Source organism: Parasteatoda tepidariorum, chromosome 3, assembly GCF_043381705.1.
Source record: "Parasteatoda tepidariorum isolate YZ-2023 chromosome 3, CAS_Ptep_4.0, whole genome shotgun sequence".
NCBI lineage: Eukaryota > Metazoa > Arthropoda > Arachnida > Araneae > Theridiidae > Parasteatoda > Parasteatoda tepidariorum.
Genome location: NC_092206.1, coordinates 732,505 through 750,595, shown reverse-complemented (window position 1 = coordinate 750,595; position 18,091 = coordinate 732,505). Strand labels below are relative to the sequence as shown.

Here is an 18,091-nt window from a genome sequence, read left to right as displayed (position 1 = left end):
GAACTGCAATTGCAAGTTAAATTTCGTGGAATGGAAAAGTGAAGTATTAGGTGTAATGTGTAAGTAAATTTTATGAAATAAAAACTACTTACACTTTCTGCTTCAAAATTAAAGTGAGTTGGTTATTCAAATGTAAAGTGAAAGCAATTTTTATGAAATTAAAACAGTCCAATAGTTTATGAAAGCATAATACATAGTAAGCATAAAGCAATAGTACATAAAAGATGTTAAATATTTTGGTTTAGCAATTTATTAATAAAAAAGCTGCAATGCCCCGTGGCACATTAATATTTAAGAACTTAAAAGGTTTGGGCAATTGTTAACAAATATTCACATTAATTTAAATTATGAATTAAAATTAATTTTAAATGTAAATTTTGAAGGAAAATTTTTATTTTATTTTACTACTTCAGTTTTCAAAATCATGTGTTAATGATAATCTATAATAATTACGGATAAAATAATTTTTGATGAGAATAATAAAATATGTTAACTGTCTTTTCATAAAATTTAATATGTGTACAGGGCGTTTGGTAGTTATCACTTTTAATAGTTATTATTATTGGGAGTACGAATTTGTTTAGTCCGTTTTCAAAAGATGGCTCTGGCTGTTATGAATGTTTCATAGTAACAGCTGGTTTCAGTGGTTTCAGAGAGGTTAGGCATCTGTCAATAATATTCAGTTTATATTTCAGAGTTCAGAATTTTATACAAAAACCCTGTTTTTTACTTTGTTGAATATGTCATATTTTGTGATAACTAAGCAGCATTTGCGGGAGGTTTTTTGTTTCTGCTTTAATTCAATTGTAAGAAAAGCGCATCAAATGCTTGTAGAAGTTTATAGTGACAATGCTGCAACTGATAAATACTGTAGGGAATGGTTTTGATGTTTCAAGAACGTTGAAGACAAGCCTCGCTCTGGACAGCCAAAAAAATTCGAAGAATTGGAGGCATTACTTGATGAAGATCTGACAGATGAGGAGGTTGTAGAATCATTCGGAGTTAAGCAGCAAGCCCTTTTCATACGATTGAAATGATTCATAAGCAAGGCAATTGGGTGCCTTATGAACTGAAACCGAGCGACGTTGAAAGCAGCCAATTCAAATGCAACAAAGAAAGTTTTTTTACATGGGATTGTGACTGGAGATAAGAAATGGATATTCTACGACAACACCAAGAAGAAACAATACTACGCTATGCCCGGGCAATCATTGACATCGACCTCAACATCAACACCAAAACCAAATATTCATGGTTCGAAGGCCATGCTGTGTATCTGGTGGGACCAAAAGGGTGTTATATACTATGAGCTGCTACAACCTGGCGATTCCATTATGGCGATTGGTATAGGCTACAATTGATTCGTTTGAATCGTGCATTATGAAGAAAACGACCGGAATACGAGCAAAGACATGACAAAGTTATTCTTCTGCATGATAACGCTCGGCATCATGTCGCCAAAGTTGTAAAAAATCATTTGGAAATGCTCAAGTGGGATATTTTACTGCATCCGCCATGTTCTCCTTCTGCATCCGACATTGCTCCTTCCGATAGTGCAGCATGATTTGCAGGTCATCGGTTCACTTCTTTAACAGTAATCAAAAATAGGCTCCTAACTTGGATCGCCTCAAAAGATGAGACATTTATTCGAGATGGAATTCGAAAATTGCCTGAGAGGTGGGAAAAAGTAGTAGCCAGCAATGGACAAAACTTTGGTTAATCTGTTCATACATTTTGTTCTGAAATAAATGCATTTTTGACCACACAAAAAATGGACCAAACTAATTTGACCGAATAATTTCATTACAAAAATGAAACAGAAAATATTCATATTAGGAGTAACCAGCTTTTAACAAAATTTGTTTTTTTTTTCCTTCCCATAATTATTGTGCACTTACATTGTATATATGTACAATCTCAATTGCATTTGGTTTCCATTGAAATTTTCATGTTCAATTATTTTATTTTTCTCAGACCCTTACTTGTCTTGAAAGTGAAAGACACAGTGCCCAATAAAATGATGAAATCAAGCATCACTGTCAACGGTCAGACTACTTTAATAAGCTTGTGGAGGATCCTTATTGCTCCTCGTTAAACTATTCCACCATAAAGAGCTTAAATTCACACAAAGGTTGTTGGGCAACCAAAGGGGAGAGCCACCTCTTCTGCAGATGAGTAAAATCGTGAGGGTACGTCGTCATATCATCCTCGGGGATGTTTTCTACACCATCTCCAATAGCCCATTGTGCTGCTCTAGTGCTAAATAACGTACCAGGGTGCATAGCCAAATCTTTTAACAAAATATAAGCACCCTTTAAGTGCTTTTTAAGCACTAAAAAATATTTTAAGCACGCTATACATTAACAAAATGAAAAATAATTTTTAAAGACTTTACATAATCATGATAAAATAACTAGTTTCTGACTAAGAACACTTTTCTTTTATATTAGCTATTATAAAATAATCGAGAGATTTTTCGGTTCTATATCAGAGGGTGGAAAATGAAGCTTGAAATTGAAAATATCTTGCAAAATGCAGCAGAGTTGCACATGAGAGTGCAAGAATTTCATCAAACCCAGCTCAGTAGACGCACATGTGGACCCGCAAGTATTTCATCAAACAAGTACAACGATTGGCGTTTTCAAACGCTACAGACTGCCTACATACATTGCGTTTGATTGAATTGTGAAAACGTTGAATAGAACAATGTGAAAACCACGCTTTTGCATAATACATAGCGAAAATTGACATTGTAAAGAAGAAAAAAACCTCATTTCCAAAAATGGAAAGTTAAGCACTTTTAAAAAACACCCAATGTAATAAGCACCTTTATGGGCCTTTAAAAATGAAAATCGAAAATAAGTACCTTTTAAAAATGCTACGCACCATGAGCCATGAGGAGTACTACTACCCAAAAATAGAAGCACAGAAATTTTTTTTTTAAAATACTGGAAAATCTTTTTCCATCTCAATTTGGACAAATAAATGTTTGACTATTAATATGTTTCTCAATCCTAAAAATCGTTATAATGGACAAGATTTAATGCGTTCTTTACCTGTACAGGTTCTTGAAGTCTGAAGAGAGGTATCAAGTCTTGTAAAATGTACGTCTGAAACTCCTCTTTAGACACGTCTTCAGCGATGAGAAGAACATTAGGCAGAACAAACGGTACCATCTCTGGAGTAGGATATTCTTTAACAAGGCATGGTATTACACGATGAAGGTTAACTCTCTGGAAAGGAAGAAGGTCATTTTTTTTAAACTAGGCAAATGCATAGTCATTTTTTTTTATAATACATTTATTAAAAATTTCCAGTTTATCAATAATTACACATTAAAATAAGTATTGTACACTGCTCAATCTTAATTTACTCAGATTATCATTAAACATGCCTAGCTTTTTATGACTTTTTTTTCCATTCGCTTTATGTAGGTGAGTTTGGAATCTTTCAATGAAAATTATGATCATTTACAACTACTTTAAAATAATCAAATCTTTTTCTCTTGATGGCATATACATGTTTCATTCTGATCCATGCAATCAAATTTTACGGCCATTTCATTCCAAAATGAAATTTACCATAGATTGAAATTTTCAGTTTTTGTGACTAACACTAGTGTGATAATTAAATACTCAACAAACTCTCTTTACCTATACATACATCGCCTCACTATTCAAAGCAGTGCTGCAGGTGTGTTTCAGAAAGTCTGCCTTTTCTGCCACTTCCTTCTTTCAATGCACTTTTGAAAACAGATAGTAGTTGCATGGTGCGAGATCTGGTGAGTAAGGCAGATGCTCCAGCATAGTGAAACTTTTTTCCGCAAAATACTTTTCCACAGAGAAGGCAATATGCACCAGGCGTTGTCATGGGGCAAAATCCTCGTATTATTGCTCCTCAAAGCTGACCTTATCTTCCTCCCAACTTCTATTAGTTTTCTTAGAAACTACATCAGGGTGCAAAGCCAAATCTTTCACCAAAAAATTAGCACTTTTTAAGCACTCGAAAAATATTTTTAAGCACTCTATACATTAATAAAATGCAAAATAATTTTCAAAGAATTAACATGATCATGATAAAATAAATAGTTTCTGACAAAGAACTCTTTTCTTGATTATATTAGTCATTAAAAAATGATCGAGAGATTTTTCGTTTTGATATCTTGAAAATGCAGCAGAGTTGTACACGAGAGTGCAAGAATCTCTCCGAATGCAGCTCAGGAGACGCAAATACGGACTCCCAAGTATTTCATTGAACATGTAAAATGATGGGCGCTTTCATACGCTATGGATCGACGGTAAGCCGAAATGGATTGTGGTTGAATGAATTGTGAAAACGTTGAATAGAACAATGTGAAAAGCACGGTTTTACATAATACGTGGCGAAAATTGACATGGTAAAGAAAAAATATCATTTTTAAAAAGGGAAAATTAAGCACTTTTGAAAAACACCTAATGAAAAAAGCACCTTTAAGGGCTTTTAAAAATTGAAAATCAGAGATAAGTACCTTTAAGCATTTCTAAAAACTCTAAGCACCATGTATATGTAGTACTGTTTCGTCTTGATGTACCCATTCTATCATGATGGGTACATTATGATAGAATCGGTACGTCGGGGGGGGGGGGGAATGAGGAGCATGGCTTTCAGTTGGAATTAAAGTCCTGTCATTTGACCGGCTATGGTAGAAATAGGCATTTACTAAGTGATGGTATGTTTAGTGTTAAAATGATTTCTGGTAGAAAAAAATTATTAGTTCATTAATAAAGACTTGTAATCTATTACAATGGAAGCATTTCTTTTTAAGTTTCCTCTAACTAGTTTTGTTTTTTAAAAAAAAATGAATAAATATGATTAAAAAGGTTGAGACCTTTGGCATTTTCTGAATGATCTGAGGCAAGCCTTTATAAAACTGAGATTTTTGTAAGTTATCCCATTGGAAGAGTGAATCCAAATACTGAAGAGTTTTCACTCCCACATCTTCAAACATAGAGAGCTGAAATTGAACAAGAATTAAAATATATCATACATTTGAAGAAAAATAAACAGCAATCCAATGGATGAGTTACTTTGGATGTTTGAAAAGCATCCGGTCTCAACTCGGCCGTATAATTGAGAAGCATTTTCACGTGATCTCTGCTTTCGGCAGGCAAATTAGTAAACGTAGAAGGGGAGAGCGCTTTCAGCTAAAATAATAATAAACTAGAATTAGTACATATTAAATGAGGAAAAATAAATTGTTAGTTCAAAAGTGTAATGTTAATAAAGGAAAGAGACAGTTTCAAAATAAGCATACAAAAATTACGTACCGAAGCTCATTAATGTAATGAAGTAATTTTTGAATGAAAAATATGATATATATATATATAAGCTATATACTAGAAAATATTCACTTCCATACAAGGTATTTTATAATTTACTTGGTATAAAAGAAAAAAACTAGCAACAAAAAAAATTGGTTTTACTTATTAGTCAATTTAATAAAGGAAACAAAAAAATCAGCAAAGTGTAATTTGATTCACTAAACAGCATAACTTGTATTGTTTTTACATAAAGAGTTAATGATGAAGTAAAATGAAATTTAGAACTTGTTTTAGTCCCGAAAATATTATTTCAATATATTTTTATTAAATTCATAATTTTATGTTGTTTTTTTTTTTAAGAGCTATTGTTTTTTTTTTGTTTTTTTTTTCAGAAATGGGACTGAGAAATGAACAAAAAAGTCTGAAAATAACTAACAACTCAAATCTTGAAAAAAATGAACAAAAGAACGTTTGGATTTATTTTTCAGAAAAGAAAACATTTAAAAGTTCTTTTTTTTTTACCATGCACATTGACAACCCAACTAACTGTTAAGAACAAAACTATATAAAGCACTCTTAAAGAGAATAAAATAATGATAAACTAAAACAACAAAACCATGTAGAAATATTACAAAAATAAATTTAAAAAAAAACATTTAACATAAAAATAAAAAAGAGTTTATCAGTTTTTTTTTCTCTGGAAAGTTGAAAATTCCATCAAAAGCCAGAAGAGCTCAATTTTAATAAAACTGCTTTGAATATTATCAAACTTTCATAATATTTTCAATATGGTCTAATGTAAGTAGTTAACAATTCTTTTTTAATTAATATAAAATTGCAAAATTTATGAACATATTTATATTAATTAAATAACAATAATTAAATACACTAGAAATATTATTAATTGAAATCGAGGATTTTTTTTAACCTAATAAATAAAAATATATTTATCTTTAAATAAAGTAAAAAATAAATATTTTGAAATGTAATCATCCAGTTTTTTTAAATACAAAAACAAACTCCTGATGGACATCTTTTTTATTAACTGCATATCCTTCCAACACTTGAAGTACTGAAGTCCGAAATGGGATATATATCTTGCAAAATGCAGCAGAGTGCAATAATCTCACTGATTCCAGCTAAGTAGACACACATGCAGACTCGCCAGTATTTCATCAAACACGTAAAATAATTGGCGTTTTCATACGCTATGAACCAAAGGTATGATGAAATGGATTGTGATTGAATGAATTGTGAAAACATTGAATAGAAGAATGTGAAAAGCACGCTTTTGCATAATATGTGGCGAAAATCTACATGGTGAAGAGAAAAAAATCTCATTTTCGAAAATGGAAAATTAAGCACTTTTTAAAAACACCCAATGAAATAAAGCACCTTTAAGGACTTTTAAAAAACGAAAATCAAAAATAAGCAGCTTTAAGAACTTTTTAAAAACCATGTGCATATCCTTCAACTTTTGAAGTATGTTCAAAATATTTTCTTCCAAGTATTATTAAATAGAAGCAGAATATTTTAGAACAAAAAGAATTTTTCAGTACTTTGATACATCTGACGAAAATCGTTTGTAAATGATGAGCAAAATTCATACAATACTATTTAAAATATTAATAAATTTCCTTCGCTATCACTAGGAAAAAAAAATTTTTTTTTTAAAAAATACTATGGAAATTGCATGGAGGATATTTTAATTCAACACAAATTGCAAGCTTTAATACTTCACATCAGAGATATTTTCATTTATACAGTCAAACCATGCTATATTGAACATGGTTTATAATGAGCTCCCGGATATAGTGAACGAAAAGTTCGGTCCCGTGCCTTGAGTGAACAAAAAAAAAAAAGAGAGGAAATTGGATATTATGAACTTTTTTCAGTCTTTGACTAATTTTTTCATTTCATTTTTTTTATATAATTTTGAAATGTCTACTTCAAAACAAATACATATACCGATTTTTAAAACCATATATAGGATGGAATATAGCAATAAGCATTTTTTCTTGTTTGCTTGTTCGCCAATACCAGCAGATGTTGTACCTGAAAGGGGCCAGTGGGGTCAATATTTATTTCCTATCAGCGAGAGCGCGTAGTTACTCATGAATGGTCAAAGGGTTGGAGATTAATCTGTGATGATTAGGCCCTCCTTTCAATTCGTTTTTACACTCAGTTCAATTACAGAATCCTGTAATTAAGTCTCCCAAATTAAACTATGGCGAGCAGTAAGCGTAAAACGTTCGTCATTGAAGATAAAATTGTCATAAACAGAAAAATTGAAAATGGATGCCATCAAGTCGATATTTGCAATAAAAATAAAAGCTAACGCATTTCTTGGTACTGCACATTATTTTTCAGTCATTTATTTAAATAATGTGTCATAAAAGGAGGAAACCGTTAGTCTGAGGAACGGATATAGTGAACCGAAATTTCGGCCCCTTGAAGGTTCACTATAGTGGGGGTTTGACTCTAATTACAAAACATAAGTTTTATTATGATAATCTGCAAAATAAATAATTTATGAGGACTTACTTGATTAAAATTGTGTTTCATAGTGCTCATGCTGCTCCCTGAATTCATCATCAGAGACTTTCCGTTATTGTGAACAGCATAAAATAAGACTCCCAAAGAAAACATGTCACCTGCAAAACTGTGAGAGCTTCCCAATATACGTTCAGGAGCAACATAATCAAGGTGAGGATGACACGGAGGAGGAAGGTCAATGTTAATGTCACCATCACTCTGTTGAATACACATTTTATATCACAATGGCCTAATATCATGTTACTTACATATAGCACAATAAAGATTGAAAGTAAAATTAGAAAAACAAAGAGAATAAATGAGTTTTATTTACTACGCATAAGCTGCAAGTAAATAGAACTCATAAAATAAGTCAAAAATGTAGAGAAAATATTAAAGATTAATGAAATGAGTAGAAGAAAAATTATTAAAATAAAATATTTTTATAAAAAAATTTAAAAATATAAAGTAAAAAGCCAGAAAACAAAAAATGAAAAGATTATTAGAAAGTACTCTTTTTTGCATAATGTGAGCTGATGAAGAGATAATTTTTTTGTTTTCCGGCCTTTTAATATAATTGTTTTAAATATTTTATTTTAATAATTTTTCTTCTTCAATTTTCATGAATCTTTAATATTTTCCATATTTTTAACACAAATAAACACAAACAAACACACGCACGCACACACACACACACACAGACAGACAACAAAATAAATAAATACAAGAAAACATGAAGAGCATAAGAAAGCATAACAAATCACTTCAGCAATGCAGTAAGAACGGCACTCTAAAACTAAACTCCTCTAGTCACACTCAATTTGCGCTTTTGTTTTCATATTTTGTAATCAGGCAATCTTGTTGCGAAAACATTTTTATATCATTCTTTAAAAATTTCCCGTTCATGTAAGTACATCTGATTTCGCTACTCGCTTTATAGATATTGTTTTATACTGTTTTTTATTTTAATTTTATTTTCTGTTTTTACGTGTTATTTTTACTTATTGTGTTCTATTTTATTTGTTGTAATTTTTGTAAAAATAAATTTTTTTTTTAGTGCTTCTCACACTATTGTATTAATACATTTTGCTTTGGCTATATTGATACAATATCAGAAAGCACTCTTTTTTGAGGATATAATCGTGTGGGCTGATGAAATGATTATATCTTTTATTTTCCAGATTTTTTTAAAAAATTTCATCCTCTCTTTTTTTGCAGTTGTTTGTTTGTTTGTTTTTTTTCATTATTATTTCCCCTCCCCCTTTTTCACATGTCTATAATTTTCCTTTGTTTTATCTTCATTTTCTTCATATTTCATTCCATTGAACACAGTTAAAAAACCATTTTAAAGTTCAAATTATTAAAAAATTACATGTAGAATAAATGAGAATAACAAATAATCAAAAGTCCCTTATTAGAGTGCACCCACATTTACAATAGCAATGACAAAAAATGTATTTAAAGATTCATTACTATTTCATTGTTTACAGCAAGTATAGATATTCATAACTCAGAAGCTGCCAAATTAATAAAAGCTGGTACCACAAAAATCTTATTTTAGCAATTAAACATTGAAAAGTGATGTAGATATTCTGAAATATTTATTTGATTCATTGAAAAAAACTTTTCAATACATTTTTATACTTACATTTGGAAAAAAAATTATTATTTATCCAACTTTTTGTTATGAATATTAGTTAAATGTCCCCTCCTCCTTTTATTGACTTATGAAGTTTTCATTACATATCAATTCAATGTTATCAAGCTAATTTACGTTTTTTTTTTTTTCCTTAATTTCTGACTTAATATATTTGAAAATAAGTTTTATTTATTAGAAATTCCACCCCTATCTGTGAGAATGACCCGTAATAATAGTCTTACAGAATAAGAAAATAAAAAGGACAGAAAACTTTAATGCAAACAAGAGTTTTCTTCAACATTAATTCACATAAGACATTTTTATAAACACATAAATATTGAAAAATTTCTATACGGGTAATAATAAGTTTATAATAGAAAAAATATATATCATAGAGAGTGTATAATGTAAATAACTGGTAACTCTGATATAAATATCACCTTTTAAAAATTTTAATTTTTCTTTAAAATATGCAAAATGTTGGTAAAAATAGAAAACAACAAAAGTAGGAATATTATTTTAAAGAAAGGGCTGCAATTATAGGCCAAAATGGAGCATTAAATGTCAATAAAATATCAGCTGGTGCTGACTTTTTTTTTGTAAATAAAGCTTTAATCATTTTTTAAACTCAGTTTCATCTCATTAAGCAATGGTAATATTAGATTTTTCTTGATTGCATAAAATTTTATACTTGTACTGAGTAAAAGCTAATTTTTTTTTAAAATTTGTGCTGGGATAAAAAAATATAAATAAAATTAGAAGGAAGGAAACATCTAAATAAAAATAAATGTAAAAGGAAGGAAATATCTAAATATATTTGTTTTCTGAAATAAACGTTTTTAATAATCTCATAACATTCAATTTCATTCTGAATTATTGGTATTAATTTGGGAGGTCTTCAAAAAAAAGCATTCAGAGAACTTAAAATATTATAAAAAGATAGTTATTTTACAAAATAAATTATCATTGGAAATGACATTTTGAATAGTTTTTACAGCACATTTATACAACTTTGCACCAAAGGTTGAAAAACATCTAATCATTAAAAAGTGTAACACACACCCGAAATTCAGAAGAATTAGCAAACTGCATACAAAAATCAAATCCAGCAATTTTCCAAGCTCCATTAAGATTAATCAAGACAGACTCAGGATTTATATTGCCATGCATCATTTTCACATCATTGTGCAAGAAAGCTAACCCTTCAGTTATCTGCATTAAAATAAGAAAACTGATCATAAACTGACTAGATCTTTCTTTTTTAAAGAAACAGAGCACACAAATACACTAAAAAAAATCTGTAGTTGACATCTTTACAAGCATATTTAAAAAAAAAAAAATGAAACACAATTTTAATAAATAAAAACACTATAAATGAAACATATTTTAATTTGTTTCAAGTAGAAATTTTGATTTTTAACAAAATTTATAAATTTCAATTGATTTTTGTAAACCAAAGCAGTGATTCCTTAGACTTTTGAAATTGCAGTTCTAGGTCCCTGGTCTTTATTTAAAGTATTAATTCCCAAAATCTTTAATCATCTATCAACATTGACATTACTTTTATAGTATTTATACATTGTACATTGGTAAACAAAATAAAGAATTTGTAAACAAAATAAAGAATTTACTAAAAGGAAGTCCTTATTTAAAATATAAATTCTCAAACTCTATATCCAACTACAGTAGAGAACCATTTATCCGGTATCCAGAAAACCGGGAAACCAGAAAGAATTTTGCTTGGTTTTTCTCGCTATTTTGAAGTATAACGATTACAAAAAAAAAAGCAGAAATTTGACTCATCCTTGAAGTTGAGTAGAGGGAAAGGGGGGGAATTCTTCTCCTCCTTTGCACAGAGAAAATTAAATTCTTCCCCTGACCTTGAAGATCCAGAGGGGGCAGGGAAGGGACAAATGCTTCATTTTCTCCTGTGTGTGTGTTGTTTTTCTGATAAGCTGCCATCAATCAAACTTAAAGGAGTGGCATGCTGATTTCGTTTCCTCTTTGATTCCCCAGGGGGAAATGCATTGCACATGCATATCAATGAATATCCAAGTTAAGGAACTTCTGGCTAAGAGTATTGACTTGTGAGATTTATTTTAAATTCACTTTAGTTACTCAGTTTTTGCTTTCCTTGATTTATTATGATGAATTGCTTTATTATTTCGGATAATGCATTATTTATTACGAACAAAACATTTTTTAATCATCAGTTATATTCATCTATTTGACATCAATTAACAAAACAGTATTTTTTTTTTGTTGAATAAATTTAGATTTTTTAGAAATGCAATATCATTAGCAAGTTTTTCTTGATGTGGAATCACATTTGCTTTTGTTAAAAATAGTATTTTTATAAAAAATAAAAGGAGAAGATTTTTTATTAATTTAAGCATATAATTATTTATTAATAAAAACAGACGATTATTTTATGAAGCAGACAGCAATTCAATTCTTTTTTCAATTTTGATTCTGTTCCACTACGTTTGAGTTTTTTTTTTTTTTTTTAAAGATAAATTTCGTACTCAATAAATTCTTTTTATTCATAAATTTTATCATTAAGTTGTTTTTTTTTTAATTCTGTTGATCTTATAATATCCTGCCTTGTTTCAGGCTTTAATATTTATGTTAGTGCCTTTTTTAAATATCGTTTCCGTGCGATAATTTTCAAGTGTTGTTTTTATTTAGATTAATAAGTCTTCCTTTCACAGATCCTGCCCATATAATTAATTAGGTACGAAATATATTGCGTTTTTTAACTATTGGTTTTGTTTTATAATAGTTAATTTGGGGATGTATCATCAAAAAATAAATGTGCGAATTTTGTATCTTTTGAACTTGTTTTTCTTGTCTAGACTTACAAATGTTTTTATCCTTTTAAATGTTATTTTTCTACCAATTATTTTTTTTAATTTAGATCTTTTCGTTTTTTTCTTATTTTAAAATGTGTTTTATTTTTTTCTTGTAATTTGGGTTTGATAAAACATCGATTAATGGCACTTTTGGCCGATCCAGAAAACCGGGAAATTCAGACATTCGGGATAGCGATGGTCCCGGTTAATTGGTGCTCCACTTTATTAATATTCACATTATTTTTAGTTTATTCATAATATTGATATACAAAACAAAATTTCACATCAAGAAGAGTAATTTTTAAACAATCAAAGCTTTTACATGGTGTTTACCCAAATCTTTCAACAAAAAGTAAGCACCTTTTAAGTACTTTTTAAGCACTCAAAAAATATGTTCAAGCAACATATACATTAACAAAATGCAAAATAATTTTTTTAAGACTTTTTTTAATCATGATAAAATAATTAGTTTCTAACAAAGAACTCTTTTTCTTGATTATATTATCCACTATAAAAAGATTAAGATATTTCTCGGTTCAATAGCAGAGGGTGGACAATGAAGCCTGAAATGGAGTATATATCTTGCAAAATGCAGCAGAAGTGCACACGAGAGTGCAATAATCCCACCAAACCCAGCTCAGTAAACGCACATGCGAACTCGCAAGTATTTCATCAAACATGTAAAACGATTGGTGCTCTCGTACACTACGGACCGACAGTTGCAATGGATTGCGGTGGAATGAATTGTGTTAATGTTGAAAAGAACAATGTGAAAAGCACGCTTTTCTATAATATGTGGCGAAAATCGACACGGCTAAAAAAAAAATGCTCTCTTTCGATAAGGGAAAATGAATCACTTTTAAAATACACCCAATGAAAAAAGCACCTTTAAGGGCTTTCAAAAAACAAAAATCAAAAATTAGCACCTTTAAGCACTTTTTAAAAATGCTACACACCCTGTTTCAATTAGAATTCATCAAACATCTGCAACGAAAAGCAATGATGTGATTTAATACTCAGAATTATTCTAATTTTCCCCTTCAGCTATTAATAACAAAAGAAAGATGTTAAAGTTTTGTTTTAGTTTTGCCCAAATAAACCTGAGGGTTTTTTCTCCTGTGCCCTTGAACTCCAGGGGATGCACCACCATTCGCTAACCTCAACAACTTTTGGCATATTAGATACATGTAAGTGGTCTGTCTTAACTCAAAGTTAATATGCATTTAAAAAATACCTGTAGAATTCCATATTTTATTTCTAAGTCAAAGAGCTCAAAATCTTTGAGAGCCTTTGGAGGAGGAACAGGCATATTTTCTTGATAACCAAGTATATTTGCCAAACTTGCAAACACTGCCTCAGTAGCAAATGCTAAACTCTCCCTAAAAACAAAAAAAAACATCTATTACACCATAAAAAGTTTATAAATATACATTACACTTGTAAAATGCCAAAATTGTCTAAACAAATAAAAGTAATGAACAACAGAAGCAGATGTAGGAAAATAATTGTCATCTCCTTGTCTCTTGAATAAAAAAAAAATATAAAAAAAATATAAAAAAACATGAATAGTTGGACACCCATCAAACATGCTTTTGTTGAATTTTTAGATTTAATAAATTTTTCTTCTCCTCTGCAAACAAATGTAAGCAAAAACCAATATTTAGCAAATAATGAACCCCAAATGAATTGATTATCCTCAACAAAAAAAATTTTTTTTGACCAATGAATTTTAATCATTTTTTATGAATTTTAATTCTTTAGAAGTAATATATGAATTGACTATGTGGGACTTGAGTTATATGCTTTAAAGGTTCCATCCCAAGCCGACACAATCCTCTCATAAAAGTAATGGATTCGTACAACAGCCTATTATGGGCCAGGTTTCGGGAGGCTATACAATTTCATGACCAACAAACAATGTGTTCAGTATTGCTCACATGTTGCTTTACTTTCCAGACAAGCCAGTACCATTTTATTCAAAGCTAGGTGGGCTTAAAAATGCCATTTGAAGCTAGCCATGGGGAATTAAACCGCAGTTCTTCGCAATGACAGCTTAGTATGATGCTTTAACCGCTGAGCCATTGCGGCTCAAAGCCCTTTTATATAATGTATATATTACACAAGAGCCATTTAATCTTGATAAATAACAATAAAAAAAAATATATTTCACTCGGGAATAATACAATTCTGTAATTAAAAATAATAATTTTTAAGAATAAAAATATTCTAAATATGTCTATTTATTTAGCTTCTGCATCGAAAAAAAAATTGCATTTCATTTTTAAACCTAATTATAAAAAAATAATTATTAATACATATGTATATATTTTCTTTAATCAAAAAGGATAAGATATTTTATGGAAAGCAGTTTTTAATTTCAAATCGCAAACAACAAAACTAAATTTATTTTATCGATGCAAAGCAATTATAATTTTTTTTTTAGTACTCTTTGCATCAAAAAAAAAATCATTGATTTCTAGAAACGATTAATAACGAAGGGAATAGGATGTAAGAATTTGGTCATTAAAAACTATGTTAACCAAGCATTTGAAAAGAAATTCATAATCTTTAATCATTATTAAAAATATGCATCTTTTTATTTCTTTTTTTGCGGATTTGGATTTCTGAAACTCGAAATATAGAAGTTATCTGACAAATATGATCCCAATAGTTTCAAGAGCTATCGAAAGTTTGAACCTCTTATTATGAATTTAAATTTCTGCTTATTTCCACATATTTTGAGAACTAGGTAAGTTTTGCTCACTGCTATAAAATTCAATTATCTGAAGAAAATTCTATGGAAAAACAAATGTTAATCTTAATAAAATACAAATTAATAAAAATATTTATTATTTTATAATAAATATTTAATAAAACATAAATTAATAAAATTATTTATTATTTTATTAAGTAAGAGGTGAAAAAATTTCATTTTATGAGATATGAAAAATTCTTATTTCATTTTAAGGTATCCAATTTTAAGTGACAAGATACAAAATTCAAAAGTCAAATAGTTGTTGAGAAATCAAATTTTGAATATACAATCTTAAAGTATTATTATAAGATATTATTTCTAGATACTATTATAATATAAGATATGTCATTTAATAGAAGGGTAACCAATATTAAAGCTTGGTGATGCGTTTCCTTAAGAAAACGAAAAACTATTATCAGGGTGTGTAGCCAGATTTTTCAACAAAAAATGAGCACCTTTTAAGTACTTTTAAAGCACTCAATGAATACTTGTAATCACTTTCCAAAAAAAAATCCTAGTTAGGATCTGTGCAGTAATAAAAATTATTTTTTTTTCTATTGTTTAAAGTTCTTAATTTATAAACATTAAATCAATAAAATTCAAAAGAATTTTCAAAAACTTTACATAATCATGAAAAAATAACTAGTTTCTGATAAATATTGCAGAGAAAATTGTGAAAATCATACATTTTGGTAATTCGGAACGGCAATTTACACGGCAAAGAAAAAAAATCTCTTTTTAAAAGATAAAAAATGAAGCACTTTTTACAAACCCCGAATAAAAAAAGGCATCTTTAAGGGCTTTTAAAAATTGTAAATCAAAAATAAGCACCTTTAAGCACTTTTTAAAGATGCTACACACGTATTATTGATAGAGCTTAAAACCTTTATTTTTATGAGAATGGAACGAAAATAAATTCTTCTTAGCACTATTAACCGGACCACACTGCCACGTAATAAACACTAAACTACTTATTATTATAGTTTTTAAAGACATTTTAATACTTAGATTGAAACATTTGAAATTTTAACATAAGCAGTTGCTTTAATTAAGCTACGCAATTTTAATAACAATACAATGTGAATTGAAATGATGTACATTCATGATGTACAAGTAACCAATGATACCAGCAGAAATTTCTTCAGGGAGAGATTGCAAATAGAAAAAAGTTCAACAAAATATTTCAAAAATCATGTAAACATTTTTTCATTTTGAAATATGCTTTTATTAGTGTTGTCAGAAATTTTCAAATTCAATTTAAATAATTTATTTAATACTACTAAAACAAAGGTTTTTAGTGAGAAGCTCAGTTTTTTGATGATATTTCAATTAAATGGCAAAAAAATTAAAAATCATAATAGTTTTTTCATATAATATAAACAAAAGAAGAAAAATAGTTCTACTGTTGTATTAATACATGTAAATTGCTTATAGCATCAACTTTTTGTTGTCATAAAATAAATCTTAAAAATCATTAGCACAAAAACAAAAAACTTACTTATTTAAATTTATAAAAAAGTATCAATTTAAAAAAATACAAAAAATAATTAACTTATTAGATTTTAAGAAAGGAAGGACTTCTATTTGATCTCACTGTAGGTGTCATACCATAGCTCATCATCATAATAGTTGGCCAGACAGCCCAATGTGGGCCAATGCCTTCCTCTGAAGATGTTTACATAATGACTTCCGATTTATATTTGATCTCAAATTCTTTTCTTTAATTGCATCTCAACTGCAGCCTTCCCCGCTTTCTTCTTCCAGTAGGTTTAAAAAGCAGCATCTTTTTCATTGTATTGTCACCACTCATACGAATCACATGGGCCTTCAAATTCATTCTATTTTTACGTATTTAATAATATCGGGTTGTTTCATACCATAGTTAGTAGTAAAAAATTTAAACTTATCTGACGGATGTTATCAAATTGTGAATATAACTCAATGCATTTATTTAAATATTTAGAAATTAATTACATACAGTCATTGTCGCCTTTCATGATCAAATAGAAAATAAAAATCCAATTCTTTTATTTTCACAACAGGAACTTTCATCTATTTTTATTTTTCAGAGTGTATTCAATCTTAAATCATTTAATTGGTTTAAATTAGTAGTCAAGCAAGGTAAAGGAGTCTCCTTCTTTCATTATCAGGGATGAGATTAGCAAAAAAGCAAAAAAGCTGAATTTCCACGATAGTAAATTTTACGCAAGCGCAACCCTTTAATAATAACAGTTTAAGGTAATAAATAATGTGTTGACATACAATTGTGTACTAATCTATCATTATATAAATGATTACATTGATACTTAACATTTTTTAGTGAAAATAAAAATTACCACCTGAAAAAATAAATCTGGAAATTATATTTTTCCCCAGTTCACATAAGAGACAATACTTGAAAAACTACCTGGTTTAGCAAATTAAAACTACTGAGAATATACATTAATATTTCATTTCTTTTAATAAATACTGTAATGTGATTTATAGCAAATATATCAGTAATAATCAGTTATCTTTTTCCCCAAAAACAAATTAAATTAAATCTCTTTTTAAGTTATTGCTTTTGTTCGCTATATCTTTTAAGCTGTATATGAACAAAAAAATAGTCATCAGCATAATGATAAAAGTTTGGGTTGTCGTCAGCATAATATTAATAAGTCTGGGTTGTCATCAGCATAAAATTAATAAGTTTGGGTTGTCATCAGCATAAAATTATTTTCGGGTTGTCATCAGCATAATACTAAAAGTTTGGGTTGTCATTAGCATAAAATTAAGTTTGGGTTGTCATCAGCATAATATTAATAAGTTTGGGCTGTCATCAGCATAAAATTAATAAGTTTGGGTTGTCATCAGCATAAAATTATTTTTGGGTTGTCATCAGCATAATACTAAAAGTTTGGGTTGTCATCAGCATAAAATTAAGTTTGGGCTGTCATCAGCATAAAAAAGTTTTTTTGGGTTGTCATCAGCATAAAATTAATAAGTTTGGGTTGTCATCAGCATAATATTA

At 28.9% G+C, this 18,091-nt stretch overlaps 1 protein-coding gene across 3 annotated transcripts in view; it reads right to left on the bottom strand.

Annotated features, from left to right (window-relative positions):
• LOC107452852 (SCY1-like protein 2) overlaps positions 1-18,091 on the bottom strand; it is a 58,996-nt gene that overhangs the window by 31,544 nt on the left and 9,361 nt on the right. For 2 of the 3 annotated variants that reach the window (XM_043053296.2, XM_043053297.2), the window contains exons 4-9: positions 13,561-13,705; positions 10,537-10,686; positions 7,845-8,054; positions 5,067-5,183; positions 4,868-4,993; positions 3,057-3,233 (exon numbers count right to left, since the gene is read on the bottom strand). In XM_043053296.2, coding sequence (XP_042909230.1) covers positions 3,057-3,233; positions 4,868-4,993; positions 5,067-5,183; positions 7,845-8,054; positions 10,537-10,686; positions 13,561-13,705 — 925 coding nt within the window. The remainder of the gene's footprint in view (positions 1-3,056; positions 3,234-4,867; positions 4,994-5,066; positions 5,184-7,844; positions 8,055-10,536; positions 10,687-13,560; positions 13,706-18,091) is intronic. The other variant, XM_043053299.2, reaches the window with a different exon arrangement.